At 47.1% G+C, this 21,586-nt stretch overlaps 1 protein-coding gene across 4 annotated transcripts in view; it reads right to left on the bottom strand.

Annotated features, from left to right (window-relative positions):
• Positions 1–4,695: 4,695 nt before the first annotated feature.
• The window catches only part of ACTR3B (actin related protein 3B), a 101,989-nt gene continuing 85,098 nt past the window's right edge, over positions 4,696–21,586 (bottom strand). For 3 of the 4 annotated variants that reach the window (XM_017975499.4, XM_078343382.1, XM_002751813.7), the window contains 3 exons: positions 7,749–7,874; positions 6,768–6,851; positions 4,696–5,888 (listed from right to left, as the gene is read on the bottom strand). In XM_017975499.4, the coding sequence (XP_017830988.1) occupies positions 5,793–5,888; positions 6,768–6,851; positions 7,749–7,874 (306 nt within the window). In that variant the 3' untranslated portion in view covers positions 4,696–5,792. The remainder of the gene's footprint in view (positions 5,889–6,767; positions 6,852–7,748; positions 7,875–21,586) is intronic. The other variant, XM_078343381.1, reaches the window with a different exon arrangement.

Genomic DNA, 21,586 nt, shown 5'->3' on the forward strand with positions numbered 1-21,586 from the left:
TAATTGCAAATTAGAGCCCCCATGCAATTATTTTGCCAATCAATTTATATTTCTATATAATAAGGCTGACAGTTACTTTTAAAGGAAACATTATGAAATATTCTTCAATGAAGTAAAGAATTATTTAACAGATAAATATTCTTAATGGGCCTCTCTTACGGTTTTCAATAAGCTGTGCACTTGATTAACCCCACAAGCCTGTCTGGCACAATCGTAATTTCTACAAATGAGACAGAAAGGAGGGATCATAAAGAATGAATTAATCACCGAACAAGCTGCACTTCAGTCACACGAGAGCTCATGATTCATATGAGTAAAGTTGAGGAATGAGCTACGACCGCCATAAAACACAGCCACGTCTTCAAGGATCCTGCAGGGTGATTGCTCCAGCGGCCTCTGGCTGACGGCACTGCAGACACTGGCCTGAGTGCAGGGCAGTCCACTACAGGGCGGGCTGCAGCCTTAGACAAGCTTGATCCTCTATTCTTCAGGTTCTCAAAACCCTCCTGGAGTCCAAGCTCAGGAGTTAGAGTTTATGGTACCATTAAACTCTTTTTTTTTTAGCCAGAGTCTCGCTCGGTCACCCAGGCTGGAGTACAGTGGCACAATCTCAGCTCACTGCATCTTCCGCCTCCCAGGTTCAAGCAATTCTCCTGCCTCAGCCTCCCAAGTAGCTGGGATTACAGACATGCACCACCATGTCCAGCTGATTTTTGTATTTTTAGTCGAGACAGCATTTTACCATGTTGGCCAAGCTGGTCTTAAACTCCTGATTTCATGATCCGCCTGCCTTGGCCTCCCAAAGTACTGGGATTACAGGCGTGTGTCACTGTACCCGGCCCCCACTAAACTCTTAAGGTAACGATGACAATATCTGAGGTGCTCAAACTCTTTCTACTCCACTATCTGATGAAATCATGGCACAGATTCATGTCACTGGGTTTCACCACCCGGTCTCTCACCAGTTGCTATGACCTACCTCTACAAGACTGGTGAAAATACATTAAATATGACTCCTTGGCTTCCCGGCTGTGTGGTTTTGGCATGTTGTTGAATTTCTTTTAGCCACAGCTTTCCCATCTGGAAAATGGGAATAGCAATACCAGCTTCACAGGGTTGTGGTTCAGATGAGAGGAGACTGTGCAGCATCACGCCTGGCGCAGGGCACTCCGGCGCAGTGCCCAGCTCACAGTCGGTGCTCAGCTCCTGCCACCCCCCAGACTGAGGCAGGACTTCAGCACCTGGACCAGTCTTGCTCTCGTCTCCACCCCCACAGCCTCCTGCATGGGCCAGCACCCACCAGACAACCCATCCAATGCCCTTCTCTGCAAATTCCCTACATTCTTCCGTTTCCAGTGAATTCAGTCTCTACACAATGACCACTCCGATGACTCTCCATTTCCGAAATCTTAATCCAGCATCATTCTTCAGGACCACGAGCTCCTAACCTTGAAGCCCAGAGCCTCTAGTCCTCAGACACCTCCATTCTTCCCAATCTTTCGTCTCCCTCTGCTCCCCGCCCTACTTGGAGTTTGTGGTCAATCATGTTAGCAACAGAGAACCCCGTCTACATCTGCCCCCATTACACCTGATCCATCCACCATCACACTTGCCTGGCAAAATCTGAGCTCCAACCCCTAAGAAAGCCTCTGCCTTCTTCCCTCCTGCATTTGGGTTACACGGAAGTGGAAACTCAACAGGAGAGAGTCCGCCAACCACCTGCAGCTGGTCAGTGCAAGCACTGGGTGCCTTCTGTGTTTCCCCCTCCTCTGTGAGGGATGCGGTTACCTCCCCCTCCTCAGCAGCCCTGATAGGGTCCCTTTCTACCACTCCCACTTCAGTAGCCTCCATCTCTCTAGCTGCGATTTCTCCCCAACCCTCGCCAGTTGCAGAAAGAAACTCATAAGCTTCATGTTCCTTAATCCCATCTTGGATTAAAAGTTCATAAAACTGAAGCTAAAGCCCTCAGGAGCAGCTGATGAATATCCCCAAAGAAGTGAGAGGCTGTTCCCACAGGGGTTTTGTGCTGAAAAGAGCAGCTCTAAGCCAGCAATCATCTTGTGAGAAAGGTAACGTTTGCCAAATATTCACACACTATTTGCCAGATTTTTTAAACTTAAGGCCATTTGTTTAATATTCTCACCATCGTAAAGCTGAGTTTACGTCTAAATCTGTTAAACACGGGAAAGCAACTTCCTGCACTTTTTGAGGTCTCACGCTGTAGCCCAGGCTGGAGTGTGTGGCATGACCCTGGCTCCTGAGGCCTTGAACTCCCGTGCTCAATGGATTCTTCCACCTCCGCCTCCCCAGTAGCAGGACTACGGGTACTCGTCACCACACCTGGCTTCTGCACTACTGAAAGTTTTGTTTTAATAGTCCTAAAGACTGTAGACTTGTAATTTTAGAATTTAACGAGTATATCTGGTGAAATGTTTTTATAAAGAACTGCTCACTTGAAGTTGTAATTTTGTCATGGGAGGTCAACTCTACCCATTAACTCTAGCAATGCTTAACTCATTTCTATGTTATGATCTAGAGCAAATTCAATCAACCTGAAAAAAAGGTACGTGCAGATTTTATCAAAATTACTAACTTAACTGTCAACTTTTTTCTTCCTTATAAAGTGACTGATGTACACTGCAGAATCACAGTTCATTTCTATATAAGGTATCTGCCAGGCTTGTTGAATAAACAAAAAATTGTAACTCACCTCTATTAACAGCAAAAGGACCATTGCAATTCTCCTGCAGATGAGCAAACAGAAATTAGGATCTCATTTGCTTAAGGAACAGCCAGAATTCATACTCAGATCTTCCTAAGTCAAAAACCCTTCCTTCTGCTCACTGCCTTTCGGATCCAGCTACACTGGCATGGCCTAAGGGGTTTAAAAACAAAAAACAAAAACTGAATGCTGTCCCTGGGGCCCCTATTCTGATCCTCTTAATTGGGATGGATCTTGGCCAAGGTTGGGAAACACAGCACCATACCTGTCACATTCTAATGGATCATTCTATCCTGTCAATGTAGGTTTAAAACGAAATGTTCCCCTACAGTACTTTAAGCTGACAAGCTGAAGTACAGTCTCCAAGATACCTTCTTCCAAACAAGGAACATGCAAGCTTTGGGTGTCCTGTGGTGGAAGGACAGGTTATCCAGCTCTAGCTTAGCTGGCTGGCGCAGCACTGACATGCAGAGTGGTGTTATTCCCGGGATTTGGAGAAGGCGCAACAAAGCACCTGCCAGTGCACAAACGCAGAGCAGAGGCAGAATGGCAGCGCCCACTGTGAGATGTATGCAAAGCATGCTGAAATGAGTGGGGTGGGGTGGAGGTGGGAGTATCAGGTGGGTCCCTGAATAACACAGACCTAAGAGGAAAAGGGTGTTAGAAGGAGTAACTGTCACTACCATGTTCAGGGTGCAAAGGTGTGACCAAAGGCAGGCAGACCCATAGGGAACTTGATGCAGTTAAATGGCTGGAAGATCACGAGAAGCCAACAGTCCAGCAATCCCAAGAAGCAGCAAATCCCCAAGGGAATGCAGAGAAACACGTTGGATGAGGGGAGAACTCGGTGGTACCAGACTCTTGACTGGGGAGACTGAGGGCCTAGCACAGTGACAACAGAGGAGGTTTGGTAAACTCAGATTTTACCACACTGAGTTCAATATTAAACTTATTTCTAAACTCAATAGTAACACCACATTTTTTGTGCCTGTTTTTGTTTTAAGACATGGGGCCTCACTCTGTCACCCAGGCTGAATGCAGTGGCTCAACCCTAGCTAGCTGCAGCCTTGGCCTCCTTGACTCAAGTGATCCTCCTGCCTCAGCCTTCTGAGGAGCTGGGATTTCAGGCACATACCACTGCACCTGGCTATATTTCTTTATGGAGGGACATTTTCTGAGAACAAAACATACTTCATTCACCGCCTTTGAGAGTGAAAGTAAGAAAAAATAAACAGAACAAAAAAACATACTTCACAACTTAGAACACCGTAACTGTTTTTCAAGTAACATAATTATAAGAATTATATGAAGAGTGAAATAAATCTAAATCATCTATTAATTGAGCAAATTACCTTTCAAGCTAGAAATCCATTCGGCAAACATCAGAGTAGTTACTGAAAGCTTACAGCCATGAATCCTGAACTTCTAGGAAAGAACACCAGAAATCATTAGGCACTCCTTCCCACTATACCCCAGACACAAACACCATCTCTGACAGGTTATCCAGACCCACACCACTGCAGAGCAGGCCATCCACATCATTCAGAAAAAGAAATTTCCTGGCCAGATGCGGTGGCTCATGCCTGTAATCCCAGCCCTTTGGGAGGCCAAGGCGGGCAGATCACCTGAGGTCGGGAGTTCAAGACCAGGCTGACAAACATGGAGAAACCCCATCTCTACTAAAAATACAAAATTAGTTAGGCGTGGTGACAGGCACCCATAATCCCAGGTACTTAGGAGGCTGAGGCAGGAGAATCAGTTGAACCCAGGAGGCAGAGGTTGCAGTGAGCCAAGATTATGCCATTGCACTCCAGCCTGGGCAACAGGAGTGAATCTCCATCCACCCTCCCAACAAATAAAAAAGAAATTTCCTTCCACAAACTTGGTGTTAATCAAATCCTCCAATGATGTCAAAGAGAAGCACAGCGACAAGGGAGAAAACCAAAAGACCACCACACTACAGCAGAAAGATATTTATAAATATTCTAACAGCTTTTATTACAATGGTGCAAGGGAGTATTTCATCCAACACTCACCGACAACAAACCATCATCTTCTATAAAACAGCTCCAGAAAGTTCAAACAAAAAAATTAAAAGATACATGATCTGTAGTAATTCTCATACAATACAGTTTAGTGTTCAAACTCCATGTCACTCCAATAAAGTATAATCATTTTCTAGCAAACGTGGCAAAAGAGTTTGCTGTTTTATTTGTTTGCCTATAAACATATCGGAACATGCCTCACAATTAAAAACTCTGGATTACAGCACTCCATGACATCAATATCTATTCGTGCTTAGTATCAGCCAGTTGTACCAAATACCATAAAATACAAAAGGATAGGAAATATAAACATCGATTTGTATTTCAAGTTTAAACATTTTATTTACAAAAATAGGCTGGGAAGAAAAGGGTTTGCGCCCCCACATTCTCTCCTGGTGCACAACGATTTTGTGCCATTTTCTAAGGTTGTTTTCTCTGATGATTTCCAAAGTCACATTTGGATTCCTTCAGAATTGTATTTGTCAGCTAGCAGCTCGAGGAGGAGGAGGAGGAGGAGGAGGAGGAGGAGGAGGAGGAGGAGGAGGAGGAGGAGGAGGAGGAAGAGGAGGAAGAGGAGGAGGAGGAGAAGGAGGAGGAAGAGGAGGTGGAGGAGGAGGGAGAGGAGGTGGAGGAGGAGGAGCAGGAGGAAGAGGAGGAAGAAGAGGAGGAGGAGAAGGAGGAGGAAGAGGAGGTGGAGGAGGAGGAGGAAGAGGAGGTGGAGGAGGAAGAGGAGGAGATGGTGGAGGAGGAGGAAAGGAGGAGGAGGAGAAGCAGGAGGAGGAGGAAAGGAGGAGGAGAAACGTGGGGAAGGAGGGCGGATGAGGGAGGAGGCTGGCAGACAGCGTCGGCACACGGATAAATGGCTTTGACTGAAGGACCGCGCCGCGCCTCATGCACCGGCAATGCAAGCACGCTGCTCCGCAGCAACACCGACGTCACTATTTACAGAACGGCGGCCTTCTCTGGGTTCTGAAGGACACTTGTTCCCCAACGTGACACCATCAGACGACGCTTTCAGGCAGACACTAGGACATGACTCCGAAGACGGGGTTATGGCGGCAGATGCTGGGCCCGTACTCTTCATAGTCCTTCTTGGTGTGGCAGACCTGAAAGAACTCCGGCTACCAGAGGCAACAGGCAGAAGGAGAGAACGCATTTCAGAAAAGGGTCAGCAGAAAGCTGCTACCGCACAGGCAAGACGCTCTTCTCATCCCAGCCTCCACCCTGCCTCACGGGACCACTGCTGGAAGACTTTACCTCTTTGATGGACTGAACTACTAAACGGGGGGTTATTTTACTTTTCAAAAGCTTTGTCAGCCTCTATCTTCTTAGGACCAACCAAATGCTGCTCCCCCACTAACAACGTGTGAGCTATTCACAAATTTGAGGGGGAAAAATAATTATTATTTGGAAAAGTCACTGGAATTAATGATTAATGTGGGATTTTTTTCAGATTATGTTTGGATTCCACTTAGCATGTTATCTGTAACCCCTAATTATCAAGGATACTTGATAAATGTGTTGTGTGATTATTAAGATATAGTTTACATAGGGCCAGGCACATTGGTTCACACCTGTAATCCCAGCACTTTAAGAGGCCAATGCAGGTGGATCACCAGAGGTCAGGAGTACGAGAACAGCCTGGCCAACATGGTGAAACTCCATCTCTACTAAAAACAGAACAAAAAAATTAACCAGATATAGTGGTAGACGGCTATAATCCCAGCTACCTGGGAGGCTGAGGCAGGAGAATTGCTTAAACTCAGGAGGCAGAGGTTGCAGTGAGGCAAGATCACACCACTGCACTCCAACCTGGGCGACAGAGTGAGACAGAGCAAGACTCTGTATCAAAAAGAAAAAAATATATATATATATATAGTTTATATCTACAGAATTGTCTGTTTAGAGTGCACACTATTTCACCTTCATAGACAATATTTGCCCAAACTCAACAGCAAGCACAGGCATGGAAACACAGAGCCCTTGAGAGAGGGACTTACAGTCGAGGCCAGCATGGAGCCTCCGAACCACACTGCATAGCGCTGCATGTGATGCGTGACCACCTGCACCTCCACAGGCTTCGGCTGGAAGAGAAAGCAGCTCTCACTTACTGCACGTGTGCAGACACATCTGCGATCCAGTCACCCTCCAGCTGACCCGACCATGGCCTCACCCAGGGTCACCCTCCACTCAGTGGCACAAGTACAACCTCGCACCCGGCAGTCAGTGACTCTCTGCCTCTGCTGCCAAATCCCCCGCCAGATCTACGACAATTCCAGCCCTGGGGGCTCAAAGGAACACGGTACGCCCCGGCAAGCAGAACCCCCTCTCACAACACTGAGGGCATTAAAGTACAGAAGTACAAAGCAACTAGCCTCACTGATTTTTTTTGACCAAACATTTCATCCCAAATAAGACTGACCATCCCCAAAATACAAAAAGAAGCTATGTTTTCCCAGCAGTGGACTCGTGCACTCTCTTCCTGGACCCCAGCTCCCCTATCCAAGCCCGCTCTTGGTTAGAAGCCCAAGATAATCACCAGCTGCCTGAGAATTACTATCTTGGAGAGACGCCTTGTAACTCCCTGCTAACATTAGTTATTTTCGTTTAATGAGAACATTTCCAGAGAACATGAGAAGATAGATCCTCACCGTAAATCAGAACTATCTCCTGGGGACACTGGTCATTGCGCCCCATGTCGTAAGAGTACGACACAAAAGGCAACTGCTGGCAGGTATGACCAGGAAGACTGTGAAGCTGCTGTGGCTGTGTCACCAGGACCATAGGTCTGAACCACCAGTCTGGAAGGAGCTCCGGTAGCAAACCTCTGTGGTAATGTCACAATGCAGCTCAGAAAGCAACACACATTTGTTTTTCTTTCACATGGCCCAGACAAACTCTGTGTCAGGAAGGCCCGAGTCGGGCCCAGCGCAGAAACCGCCCTCCTCCCCCAGCACCACGTGGAGGCCCCTGGCTCCTACCTTGATCCTCCCGCCGCTGAGCTCCTCACTGAGCCTCAGCCTGGCATCCACTACTCTCTTCAAATCTCGTTGCAGTCGGCGTCCGAAATCCCTGAACATAGTGGAGCCTCCTGAGAGAACGACATTCTACAAGACACAAAGTAGAGGGAGCCTTGGGTAAAATCACCCGCAACAGAACCCCACAGGCCCAGTTGCTTGTGGGCATGACACACCGGCCCTATGAGAGACACAAACAGAAGCAAAGTTAATGCTATTGGAAAAATGTAGATTTCTTCTTTTATGGTGATAACAATGTGTCACAGATGGCTCCTGAATCCTTTCCTCCATTACAGCAAAGTAAAAACAAGGCGATTCTGCTCCCTCACGCTCCCCCTGCCTACCCCTCACAAGGACCAGGAAGCCACAAGTAACAACAGAAACTGTCCAGCTGACTTGAGCCACATGACTACTGGCTCTCCCACTGCTTTGCCTTAACCATCACCAGGGGAAAGTCTTCTAATGGATGCTCGAAGGCTCTTAGAAGGACGATCTTGAAAGAAAGCATCCAAGTTACCCAAAGAAACGTTCTCCAGTGAGCCACCCGGCCAGTACTGCCCTCCAGTGCCAGGACTCACTCAGTGGCCACACAGAAGCTCGGTGTGGGGCTGAGGAAGGGGAAGCACCTGCTTGCTGCGCTTCCTCTGCCCAGAACCTCAACCAGCCCTCTGTCCAGTGTTGTTCATGCTGCCCGCCTGTCAGTCATCCACACCATCAGCTCCTGACCTGCAGCCACTGACATCCTCATGGCTTGATGGCCCAGGTCACTGAAGCAGCCAGTCCTCTTCTGATGCACGTCAGAGGCTACAGTGGCCTAACCTACGTCACTCACCTCTCGCCCTCTCACCATGGGCACTGCATCATCTCATACCCTCACAAGACAAGGAAGGGTGAGTACATACAGTAAGATATTTAGACAGAGAGAGAGACCACATTTATATAACTATTCCTATAGTATATTGTTATAGTAATTATTCTGTTTTATTATTAGTTATTGCTGTTCAAAAGTCTCTTACTGTGCCTAATTTCTAAATTAAACGTGATCATAGGTATGTATGTACAAGAATAAACACAGTATATACAGGATTTGGTACTAGCTGCAGTTTCAGGCACCCACTGGGGGGTCTTGAACCGTATTCCCCACTGACAAGGGGGAATAATATATCTCCGATTTAACTTTCTTAGAGAAAACACCAAATGAGAAAACTACATAAGGAAATTAATCCTTCAAGGTGTCAAAAAGCCCTACTTGCTTTAAGACACTCTAGATATGTTAGCTCTTCCCAAGTTTCTGACCAACTGTAGAACTCTGTTTTTCAGGAACTCCTCCCAGTCAGCTCTGTGTGCGTGAACAGTGAGTCCCTCACCAAGTTTACAAGTAAGGAGAAGTCACAAGGAATCAGTACAGGAAAAAAATCACTTTTCTGTCCCCAGCAACCCAGGTTCTAAGTTGTATGGTGTGAAAGCAGTCCACTCCTGCTTATCGCTGTCCGGAGGAAAGACAGCCAGGACGGAGTGCACAGGGGTCATTTTTCTCTCATGCCAACTCCTAGAACTGCTGTGACAGCACTCACGTAGACTCAGGATTAGATAACTGAAGTCAGTGCAGGAAGAATGAAAGGGGGCAGGAGCCATGGGAAGTTACCAGGGACCTGGCCTTCCACCTGGAGAAGCCACCGGGGACCTGGCCTTCCATCTGGGGAAGCCACCGGGGACCTGGCCTTCTACCTGGGGAAGCCACCGGGGACCTGGCCTTCCACCTGGGGAAGCCACCGGGGACCTGGCCTTCCACCTGGGGAAGCCACCGGGGACCTGGCCTTCCACCTGGGGAAGCCACCGGGGACCTGGCCTTCCACTTGGGGAAGCCACCGGGGACCTGGCCTTCCACCTGGGATCTGCCCCAATCCTACCCTGAGTGTCTGTAAAAAGAAATTTCACCTCTGATTACCTACCAACAGCAGATGTTTCATAAATCATCTAACATGCTGTAGCTGCTCAGCTTCTAAGGTGAAAAGGCCGTCAGGGGCTAAAGAAGCTGTGTCCAAAGCTGTGTCCAACCCTTTGAATCCAACAACATTTTTGTTTATCTGTAGTGAATATGAAAAAAATTATGCACAGGACCTTTTTATTAGCTTGCCAGCTGTCAATAGCGTTAGTGTATTTTATGTGTAGCCCAAGACAATTCCTCTTCTAATGTGGCCCAGGAAGGCTAAAAGGTTGGACACCCCTGAGCTAAAGCTTCTACAGTGGCTTGGCCGGGGACAGAGCCATGGGAAACCATCAACAAGTGGCTATCTGTGGTCTCACCAAACTGTGCCACAATTTTTTTTATCAGCTTCGAGAATCTTAAGTCATACATATATGCATGTATTTCAAGACAGAGTCTCACTCTGTCATCAAGGCTGGAGTGCAGTGGTGTGATCTCGCCTCACTACAACCTCTGCCTCCCGAGTTCAAGCAATTTTCCTGCCTCAGCCTCCCAAGTAGCTGGGATTACAGGTGCCCGCCACTACGCCCAGCTAATTTTTTGTACTTTTAGTAAAGAAGGGGTTTCATCATGTTGACCAGACTGGTCTCGAACTCCTAACCTCATGATTCATCCACTTCAGCCTCCCAAAGTGCTAGGATTACAGGTGTGAGCCACCACGCCCGACCAAGTGTAATATGTTTATGGGAAGAGCTGGGCTTGGCCTTCAGGGACAGGAACCAAGGTGGTTCTGAGGCCACCTTTCCTCAGAGGGCTCTCTGCAGCAGTGAGAGATCTCCTGGAACCTACCACCCCGCCCCACTCCTGGTGCCTGACCCCCACTTCTCACAGGGAACAGCCCTGAACACAGCAGACCCTCTGTAAGACCCCCGCCTTACAGAGACTATCTGATAATGAACACACTGGATAAAATTCCTGGCAACGGTTCTCTGCCACCAGAATTGTGCAGTCTGTCCTCATCTGGGGGTTTCATTGCTACAAGCTTGTTTGCTTTCTTAAAACTCTGTGGGCATGGCCAACCGAGGAAAGTGCTGTCACGTCCATTTCTCAAGAGGTGACCCCAACAACCCTGGCCACACGGATACTATGAGGTAACTGAGCACCTGTCTTGACAAATTTTAAGTCTAGTTTTCAAGCCAACATCCTGTCCCAGGATCAGCACCATGAATAATCACTGTTGTCCTCTATCACCTTGTGGAGAAATCTCTCATGACCAACCTGAGGGTGCCTGGCTCCTGTCACAGTCTAGGGACCATCAATCACAGCGGCAGCTATGGGAACGCTGAACTCAGGGAGCTCCTAGTTAACAACACTCAGGTAACATGTCACCAAAAGGTGAGGACTGGCGGGAACGAGTCCCTGGCAGGGTGGCAGCCTGATATCACATAAACAGGGTTATATTCTGATCCCTGGCTTCCTTCAGATGGGTCTCATGGCCTGGTGACTCTTTCAGGCACACTGCATACCAGTTACCATCATATTAAGAATCATAACTTAAAAGCATTCTTGATATTTTGATCAGCTCACCTGAGAATAAGCCTCGACTGACCCCTGCTCCTGCTCTCCAGTTACTGGCCACACTGGCTGACGATGTCTAGAGAGACAGACCCTGGCCTATATCCAATAAGAATTAAATGGGGACTGAGGAAGAGCAAGGATGGGCCAGTGCCTGAAATCAGACATTCTAAGGGTACTTTTGCTGAGGTTTCTGGTTTTGCCTTTTTGTTCTTTTGCTATTGTTTTTTGTTTGCTTTTTAAAGCCCACTGCAGAAACTGCTTTAGAACTTTTCCAGGCTAAGATTCCTACAGCCTCGCTCTCTGCTTGGTCTCCTCAGAGCCCATATGTCAAGCGATCCCAGTGTTCCAAGGAAGCCTGGGGTGTCAGAACTCTCCCTTGGCCCACCACAGTGCAGCAGAGGAGTCCGGGCCAGGTTCCTTGACTGTCACCCTAGACTTGGTGAGCTTATCCTTCCCTCAGACAATGGTCAAAGGAACGAGTCTGCTTCTAACTGTGACACCCAATGCCCAACACAGCACCATGGGCACACCTGCTGCCTCATCTCAAAATTCTGTGCTGTTGTTATTTGGAAGAATAGTATGAGGGGTATATAGTCCATTCACACCTCTAAGTCTTCTAAATGATCCAAAAGTACCAGGGGAATGTTCCCTGTCTGCTTGGCATTCTTTCCATATTCACCCGGAGGACTGTCTCCCCTCTGAACTTGCACCTCGAGCCATTGGAAGATACGGCAGGAGGAAACGCACGTCATTATCCACATAGGGATGGGTGAGGAAGGTGTTCTCAGTGAGGGTCTAAAGAAGACATTTCTCTCAGCTCTCAGCGTCAGAAAAAGCTGGCCTCTTAGGAAAACCCACTGGTCTTAATCATATGTCCCATGAGCCCTGTGCCTTCCATTACAGATTGGGTTCGCCTCTTTTCCCTGGCTGCTGAGAAGCTGAGAGCCAGGAGGGGCCTCTCCCACGGCTAGGCACAACCACAGAACGGTGTGCAAAGGCTCTGTCCTCGTCCGACCCTGCTGCGCTATCTCCCACCCTCGCTTCTCCTTACCAAGTTTCTTTCAGCTACTTCATCCTTGAGTATTGGATATACTTTCCTGCCTGCTTCAAATTTTCCACACTAGAAGGCAGGCAGGCATGCAGGCAGGAGCGGGCAGGGGTGCGAGTTTCTAAGGGCAGGCAAATAGGAGAGCTGAAGCCCAGTTGCACTATCTTCAGGCAAAATACAGTTAATCATTCAAGGAGTTCACGAAAGGATGCTGGCTCCTCATTTTGACCTCCTTTCTTCCTTCAGTAATTGAAGGACAAACCTCAAAAGCCTAAGTATCCCTGTGATTGGCAGCAGACATCCCACAGCATTCAGCAAGCATTTGAGTTAAAGGCGCTAAACTGGCAGGGTGGCTCATGCCTGTCATCCCAGCACTGTGGGAGGCCAAGGCGGGCGGATCACCTGAGGGCAGGAGTTCAAGACCAGCCTGGCCAACATGGAGAAACCCCATCTCTACCAACATATAAAATTAGCCAGGTGTAATGGCGTATGCCTACAATCCCAGTTACTTGGGAGGCTGAGGCAGGAGAATCGCTTGAACCTGGGAAGCAGAGGTTGCAGTGAGCCATGATGGTGCCACTGCACTCCATCCTGAGCAACAAGAGCAAAACTCCGTCTTAAAAAAAAAAAAGAAGGCACTGAATTACAAACGTGAAGAAGACTACTGGTGAGCCCTGCACAGTAGACTGTCCAGGCACTGGAGCTCACCTGGAGGCTTGAAGAGGAAGCCTCAACCCCCAAACCCAGAGATTCTTATACATTCAGAAATGTAAACAGGAAACTCTAAAACATATACTTTGTCATTCTGAGGGTCTGCATTTTTTAAACAATCATTTGAATGCTATAAATGCATTCATTTAAGATTCTTCCTCTAAAAAGCAATTCTATTTGTTTCCTACATTAAAAATAAGTAAAACGAAAATCATTTCATGGCTGAACCTTTCCTTTCACTTAAGAAAACGCCCAGGAAGACAGCTGCAGGTGGAAGCTAAGATTGTGCCTCACTCTCAGCGGGGCCTCAGGCAGGCACAGCCCTGGCCAACGGCAGTCCCTCAGGCGCCCATGTGCTCTGCTTTTGCCAAGAGCACTGGGAAAGGTGCACACACCACCCCACGCATAGGCCCCTAAAACAGAAGTCACTTCAGGAGTGGCATCCATCTCAGGAGATTCTGTAAGGGGGGTCACGACCCAGCAACAAGTGGGGGCCCAACAGCCCTCATTCCCGCTGCTCCTTTGCGATTCTAATCCCTGCTTCCTCACTGTGAAATATGACGTGAGCGCCAAGTGTCCAGCTCAGCACAGACTAGAGCTCCTTGCGGTCAGCACTCTGCATGGGCACAGTTAACGTAGCCACAGACTGTGAACTTTAAAACTAGGCAACACAATAAAACCTGAAGACAACACTGCATGAATACTGGAAAGATTCGGGACAGCCCGTGCCATCAGGTGCTTCTGGAGAAAACTCAGAAAGGAACATCACGAGCTCAGAAGTATTCAGCAAACGAAAAGAATCTGGAACAGGAGAGACTTTGAAAAAAACGGCAAAAAATGAAAACACTACCTGAGGGGCGCTGTGAGTTCAAGTTATAATGTGTATGATGCTACCCGGCATATACTGTATATAAATGGATAGAAAAACTTCAAAGCGGCCAGGCGCAGTGGCTCACACCTGTAATCCTAGCACTTTGGGAGGCCGAGGCATGCGGATCACAAGGTCAGTAGTTCAAGACCAGCCTGACCAACATGGTGAAACCCCATCTCTACTAATAATACAAAAATTAGCCGGGCATGGTGCGGGCACCTATAATCCCAGCTACTCAGGAGGCTGAAGCAGGAGAATTATTTGAACCCAGGAGGCGGAAGTTGCAGTGAGCTGAGATCACACCACTGCACTCCAGCCTGGGCAACAGAGTAAGACTCTGTCTCAAAAACAAAAAACTTCAAAGCATGAATAGAGTTGAAGAAAACAGAAGTCCCTAAACCGAGTCAATTAAGACACTCAAGTTGCAAGTGGTGGATAAGACAGCAAGGGTCCCGTTGGGCCATAGCAAGGGGATAGGATGGTCTCACCGACCAGATCACCTAAGCACCAGTGTTATGAGAGCTCACCACCTATACTAATTTCCTCTAAATCCTCTCAGATTCCTGGCCTAGAAGTAGATAATCTATATCTGGTGGCATTACAGGCTCTTTCTGTTGACTTTGCTGTGTTAGAAAATAGATCAAATACAAAAGAGGACTTAACATACAATCAGATTCACATTAAATCCTTGGAGTGATACCTGAACTGAACAGTAAGTCCACCTTCTTAAGACATACACGGGCTCTTGTGCAGAAGGCTCTGTAATAATTTTAACCACTCTAATCAAATTAGGTGACAAAGAAGATAGTGACAGATAAAATTTATCCTCAGATACACACGCAGCAGGTTCCAGATCTGTAACAACACAGAGATGATCAGGTCTCCTGCACACGTGTCAGAAAACTTCAAACAGGCCAATTTACCCAGCAAAACTGGGAGCCGGATTTCAGAGAATGAGAATTTGTAAATCACTATTAATGGCTATTTTAATACATTTAAATTCTACTTTTATGTAAAAGATAAATATTAAGACAACAAATTAATGCAAGAGACTTTTTTAGGCCTGGCGTGGTAGGCTGGGGTCATGCCTGTAATTCCAGCACTTTGGGAGGCCAAGGATGTTGCATCACCTGAGGTCAGGAGTTTTAGACCAACCTGACCAACTTGGTGAAACCCCATCTCTATTAAAAATACAAAATTAGCTGGGTGTGGTGGTGCATGCCTATAATCCCAGCTACTTGGGAGGCTGAGGCAGAGAATCACTTGAACCCAGGAGGCAGAGGCTGTAGTGAGCCGAAATCGCACCATTACACTCCAACAGGAGTGAAACTCCATCTCAAAAAAATAAAAATTAATAAAATGATTTTTTAATTTAGAAAAAATGTCAAGCTTAGCAAAAGTGATACACTCTTTATTCAGATTTGCCTACTGTTAACATTTATGGTAGTGTTTTTATCATTTGCATGCATTTATTCTGTTCCCTCCCACACACACACACACACACACACACACACACACATATTGGGGCCGGGAGCATCTGACAGTAACTTACATGCATCATGGCCCTTTGCTACTAAATACTTTAGTGTGTATTTACTAAAACTGAGAACATCCTTTACATTACCACAGTACAACTTCCACTTCATAAACTTAACATTAATACAAAACTTTAATTTGCTGTTCCTATTCCCATTTTGTCACTTGATTTATTAATATTCTTTATAGCATTTTTTTCTCTCCAGTCCAGAGTCCAGTGCAGGGTCAGACTGTGCAATTACTTGTCATGTCTCTGTAATAGGTTTTTTAATTAAAAAATTATTCACTAGGGTATGAAAGTAAATGTTCATTATAATACTTGAGAAGTATTACATGATCTCGAGTTGCCTTCAAAGGCATAGTATATAAATTCATTTCTTTCGTGTTCACATAACCATATAAACAGTGCTATGACTACGTGGTCAAATGATTTTGGACAAAGTCACCAAGATACTTCAATAGGGAAATAATCATCTTTTTCAACAACAAACTATGTTGGAAAAATTGATATCCGTGGAATGAGAGGATGAACATTTATTTACTTTCTCATTTAATATACACAAATTAATTCAAAATTTATCACTGGTTTAAATGTACGGGCTAAAAGTACAAAATTTCTTCTAAAAACCAGTTTTTAAAACTTCGTAATTTTGTGGTAGGCAAAAATGTCTTAGCTAGAACATAAAAAAGCATGAAGCAAAAAAGAAAAAAGTTGATAAGTGGGTTTCCAGACATTTCTGTTCTTCAAAAGACACCACTAAGAAAATGAAAAGACAAGCCACAGACTAGAAAAAACATCTGCAACACATAAACCTGACCAAGGGTTTGTATCCAGGATATCTGAAGAGTTCCTATTGAGTTACAATTCAATAAAGAAGAAATCAAATAAAAATGGGCAAAAGATTCAAATTGACATTTCACGGAAGAAAATACACCACTGACCAGTAAGTACTGGAAAAGACATCAATATCTGTAATCCGGCCCATACAGCTGAAATCCACCACACACCACGTTCGGGTTAAGATGAACACTGCAACTCCTGTCTGTTGTTGGTGGGAGGGCAGATGCTATAAGTACTTTGGAAGAAGTCGAGCAGTTTCCATAAAGTGAAAACTACGTACACTTACCATACTTTAACAAAGCAACTGCACTCCCAGGTATTTCCCAAGGCAAACGCTGAGTGTATTTCCAAATGTCCATAGCAGGGCTTTTGGTATTAGCTCAAACAACTCAAATGTCCGCCAGCAGGAGACAGCTGACTTGTGGCACAGCCATTCACTGAGGTGCTCCCAGCAGTAAGAAAGGACAAATGACATGCACTCGCATCTCAAAAGCACCAGCTGAATGAAGGAAGCCAGAAACAGAGCACATGGAGCACCTCCATTTCCAGCAGCCCCCACTGTCTGCAGTTCACGCTCCATGGTGTCAATTACCCACGGTCAACCACAGTCTGAAAAGATTAAGTAGGAAATTCCAGAAATAAACACTTCATAAGTTTTTTTTTTTTTTTTTTTGAGACGGAGTTTCGCTCTTGTTACCCAGGCTGGAGTGCAATGGCGCGATCTCAGCTCACTGCAACCTCCGCCTCCTGGGTTCAGGCAATTCTCCTGCCTCAGCCTCCTGAGTACCTGGGATTACGGGCACGCACCACCATGCCCAGCTAATTTTTTGTATTTTTTAGTAGAGACAGGGTTTCACCATGTTGACCAGGATGGTCTCGATCTCTTGACCTCGTGATCGACCCGCCTCGGCCTCCCAAAGTACTGGGATTACAGGCGTGAGCCACCGCGCCCGGCCCACTTCATAAGTTTTAAACTGTGCACCATTGTGAGAAGCATGATGAAATCTGGAGCTGTCCCACTCGGTCCCACCTGGGGCATGAGTCATCTCTTTGTCCAGCATGTCCACACTGTATATGCCATGTGCCCTGAGTCACTCAGCAGCCACCCCGGTGATCAGATGGACCACTGCAGTATCACACTGCTGGAGTTCAGGTAACCCTCATTTTATTTAACAGCCCCAAAGCACAAGAGTGGTGATGCTAACATACTGTTATAACTCTTCCATTTCATTATTAGTTATTGCTTAATCTCTTCCTGTGCCTAATTTATAAACTTCATCAAAAGTATGTATATATTCAGGAAAAAAACATAGTACACAGAGGGTTTGGTACCATCTACACTTTCAGCCATCCACTGGGGGTCTTGGGACATATCCCTCATGGAAAAGAAGGGACTCCTGTATACGAAACTCTGGAAAGTAAAATCCCCTCTACAGTGATAGCAGATCATTGCCTTCCTGGAGCAGGGCCCCAGGAACTTCCGCAAGTGATGGTTCCCTTTTTACCTTAACTGTGGTGATTATCACATAAGTATGTAAACTTGTCAAATATTTTCAAGCCGTACACTTAAAATGGGTTCATTCTACTCTATGTAAATTATACCTCAAAGTTGAACTTTTAAAAATTGAGCAATGGAAGAGAAAGTGATGGCAAGGGGCCACTCTTGAGTTCAGAGGGCAGGAAAGACCTTGCTGAAAAGGTGGCGTCTGAGACTTAAATGGCAAGAAAGAAGCCTAGAGAGGACGCGCACGTTCAGCCGAGGTACACCGTCTCTAACTCTTCATGTTCTCAAGCGTCCTGTAACAGGGTGAGGATGGAAGATTGAGCCAAGTCATCCAATTTTATTTTAACATTTTTAACATTTAATCCCCAATAGTTGCTATGGACAACAGGAAAACAATACACACTGTACTTCGAGGCCTTTCCTAAATGCAAACTTCAGCTCTCACCCTAGTTCCGCACCTTTCTTTGTGTTCAGAAATTCCGATGTGAACCAGTAAACTCGACACAGCCTTTAGTATTGAAGAAGCAACAGCCCTAGATCTCTACTCACTCCTCCCCAAAGTAACTGTCCATCCTGCTCCTTCTGCCCTCTGCAGACATTCCTGTCACCCCCGCTCTCTAACCCTACTCCTCCTCACTGGCAAACGTCCTCTTTCACACAGACACACTTTAGAGAGAACTCCGGGAGAAGGCAAGAGCCTCTGCGTCCCAGACTAAATAACAGCTTTATCTCATGCTGTGCTCCTGCCTGAGCTTCCAAACATGACAACTAACAGCAGATACATCCCCACGTCCACTGTCTACACGGATGTGACACACGCAGCAGGTTCCAGGTCTGTAACAACACAGAGATGGTCAGGTCTCCTGCACATATGTCACCAGAAAGGCTGCCATCCTAAACGTCTTCCACTAGCTCTGCCCAGATACTGCTTCTAAGCTAATGCTGCAAAGTACTCTTGTTTTCATCACGTTGACCTTCAGCCTACAATTACTGAACTGAACTGGAGCTCTATACACAGAAGTACAACAGCCTCCGGGTTAGAAAGGTCCCAGTGTGGGCACATCCTGGGGAGGCTGGCCAGAGCAGAGCTGCCCTGGACAGTGCCTCTCACGGACAAGGTGGAAGGAGCTGGCTCATACTTCAGCAGCCCCTGACCAGCCTCACCCTAAGCCACCTGCACCACTCATGGGGCTGACTCCCGGCTGCAACTCGCCCCACGCCCCACAGCCGATAGCAGAAATTTCAGGGGACAAGGGGACACTGCCAGAAGGAGAGTGGAGGGTGGAATACGGTCTAAAAGGAACATATACATGTTAAGCAATAGGCTCTATGGAGCTGTCAGCCTGACAGGAACACCAGATGAGAGCAGAGCCCGGCAGAAGACGGGCATTTAGAAAGGCAAAGCAGTTCTGGCCACAAATCCGGGTTTCCTGATAGCTGTCTGAAGCCCTTCACCATCTGACCCCAGCCAGCTCCCCCCAGCCAAGTGGGAACACCCAAAGGCTCCCTGCAGCCAGGTGGGAACGCCCAAAGGCCTCACACTCCCCCTGATGCTAGGGCCCGAAGCAAGCAGCAAAACTGCTCACCCATGGGCTGCCCTGCCCTCATCTGCGAAGACATCACCAGGCCGCTCGCAGGTCTCTGAGGAAATTAGATGGTAATGATGTCAGCACCGGCCCAGAGAAAGCAGGACTGTGACAAGCATGGTGAGTTCTCTTGCTTGAGCCTGTCTGCCCTGGGCCATGCAGAGGCCTGAGCAAGGTCAGGTCTATGCCCCGTCTGTCCACTCCTCCCTGAAGCCGGCACTGCACACAGCGCTCAGTAAGCACGGCCTTCCTCAGGCATCGTGGAATGAACGATGAGCATTTCATTCGCTCTACCTTCTGGAATAAAGGGGGTCAGTAAAGGAAAAAAGACTCTAGCAGTAACTCAGGAACCAGAAACAATAACTGACAGTTTCTGGCAAGTCCTTGAACTTTGGTGACCTCCTGATGTTTCTCCCTAGTGTCCACGTTCTCAGTCAGGGACAACTGTGCTCCCAGGAGACATTAAGCAACATCTGGAGACGATTTTGATTGTCGGGCCTGGGTGAGGGTGTGTGGGTGTCACTGACACTTTTTGGGTAGAGGCCAGAGATGCTGCTAACATCCTGCAAGGAAAATGTCAATAGCACCCAGGCTAAGAAACCCTGCCCTGGTTAGCAGCAAGCAGTAAAACCAAAGGTGCCTGCATACCGGCAACAAGGGCCACTGGGGAAGTGCTGTGCTACTCTGCAGCTAATCTGAGATGCGCAGGAGCCCCCAAAGGCACAGGTTGCTCTCAGCGGGTGGGGCGGGGGAGCAAATGAAACCAGGCAAAAGCCCTGGGAACTTTAAAAATAGAAAAGTCAGTCAGCTAGAGGCTGCAGCGGGTGAGGAATCTGCTGCTCTGGCCTGGATGTGGAGCGCCATTGCAGAATATCACTTGAAGTCATTTCATGGAGTACAACAACAGTGCTTGCTATCTGCCTGACACAGCTGAAGGCAATTCCACACACCAACTCATTTTACCTTGCCAATAATGGGACAAAGCAGGTACTACTCCTATCCCTGTTCTGCCAAGAAGGACACTGAGGCACAGTGAGTTCGAGTAACCTGCCAAAGTCACACAACAGAGCAAGCGGTAGGCATCGCAGGACACACACCTGGCAGTCTAGGAGCTCACCGCCACGTGGTATCCACACCTGCAGGCCACACACTCACCACACGTGAGTGCCACCAGCCCCCTCAGACCATGCACTCAGCACGGCACTCTAACCATCAGCCCACACTGCCTCCCTTTCCGTGACACAGAATTCAGACCCCACCTTGTATAATCTGTAAAGTAGTTCTCCCTGCGCTGAGCTGAAATCTGCGCTGGTCTCCCTCTTTCCTTGGCACTGCTCACCTTTCAGCCAGCTGCCCATCAAATATCCCAAGACAGCCTACTGCTCCCTGCCAGATCTCAAGTCAAACAATGCTACTTCTCTCAACCATGTCTCACAGGCCATCATTTCAGGACCTCTTGCTGTTCTGGGACCCCTCCTCTGGATATACGTCAAAATCCAACAAGCCTCTGACAATGTGGGCCCTCCTCCCAAGCAGAACACAACACCATCAACACAGCGTGTCTCCCCAGGACAAACAGAAATACACTCTGAAGCAGTGAGGCGGAACTCTGACCCTGAGAGCCATCCAAGGTCAAATGACTTACCATCTCCTAATAGAGCAAAAAGTAGTCTGTGGCTGTAAAAACCTCTGCGACCGAAGCAGTGGGAACTAGAGGAAGCGTTACTACTTTTAAAGTCCCTTTGGAGAAATGAACCTATTCTTACCACCACCAACCATGCTGCACATGACAAACAGGAAATCAAAAATTAAGTGTTTTATAGTAACTGAAACCAAGGAAAACATTTCTTAACAAACTCAGCTTTACAAAAGCCTACCTACCCCCGATTAAATGAAAAACTTTAATGGAAGGGTTATTTCCATTCTAAACAGAGAAGTGACTCTATACGAGGAAAAGGAAAAAGCCCTAGATCCAACTTCGCAGCCTTCCCAGCCCCTCACACTGCCATCCCTTTCAAGCATCCCTTTCCCAGTGCTTGAAAACACAGAAATAAATTAGAGCACAAACCACAACAAAGTGGGTCTAGAGCTTCTCAGCCATGCCTACAACAAACCATTTCTCAAACAGTGTGACAGGTACTGTTATTACCAACACACAATCCCATTTTCTCTGAGAAAATGACATGGTTGAGAGTCTGCC

Source organism: Callithrix jacchus, chromosome 11 (genome assembly GCF_049354715.1).
Source record: "Callithrix jacchus isolate 240 chromosome 11, calJac240_pri, whole genome shotgun sequence".
Taxonomy (NCBI): domain Eukaryota; kingdom Metazoa; phylum Chordata; class Mammalia; order Primates; family Cebidae; genus Callithrix; species Callithrix jacchus.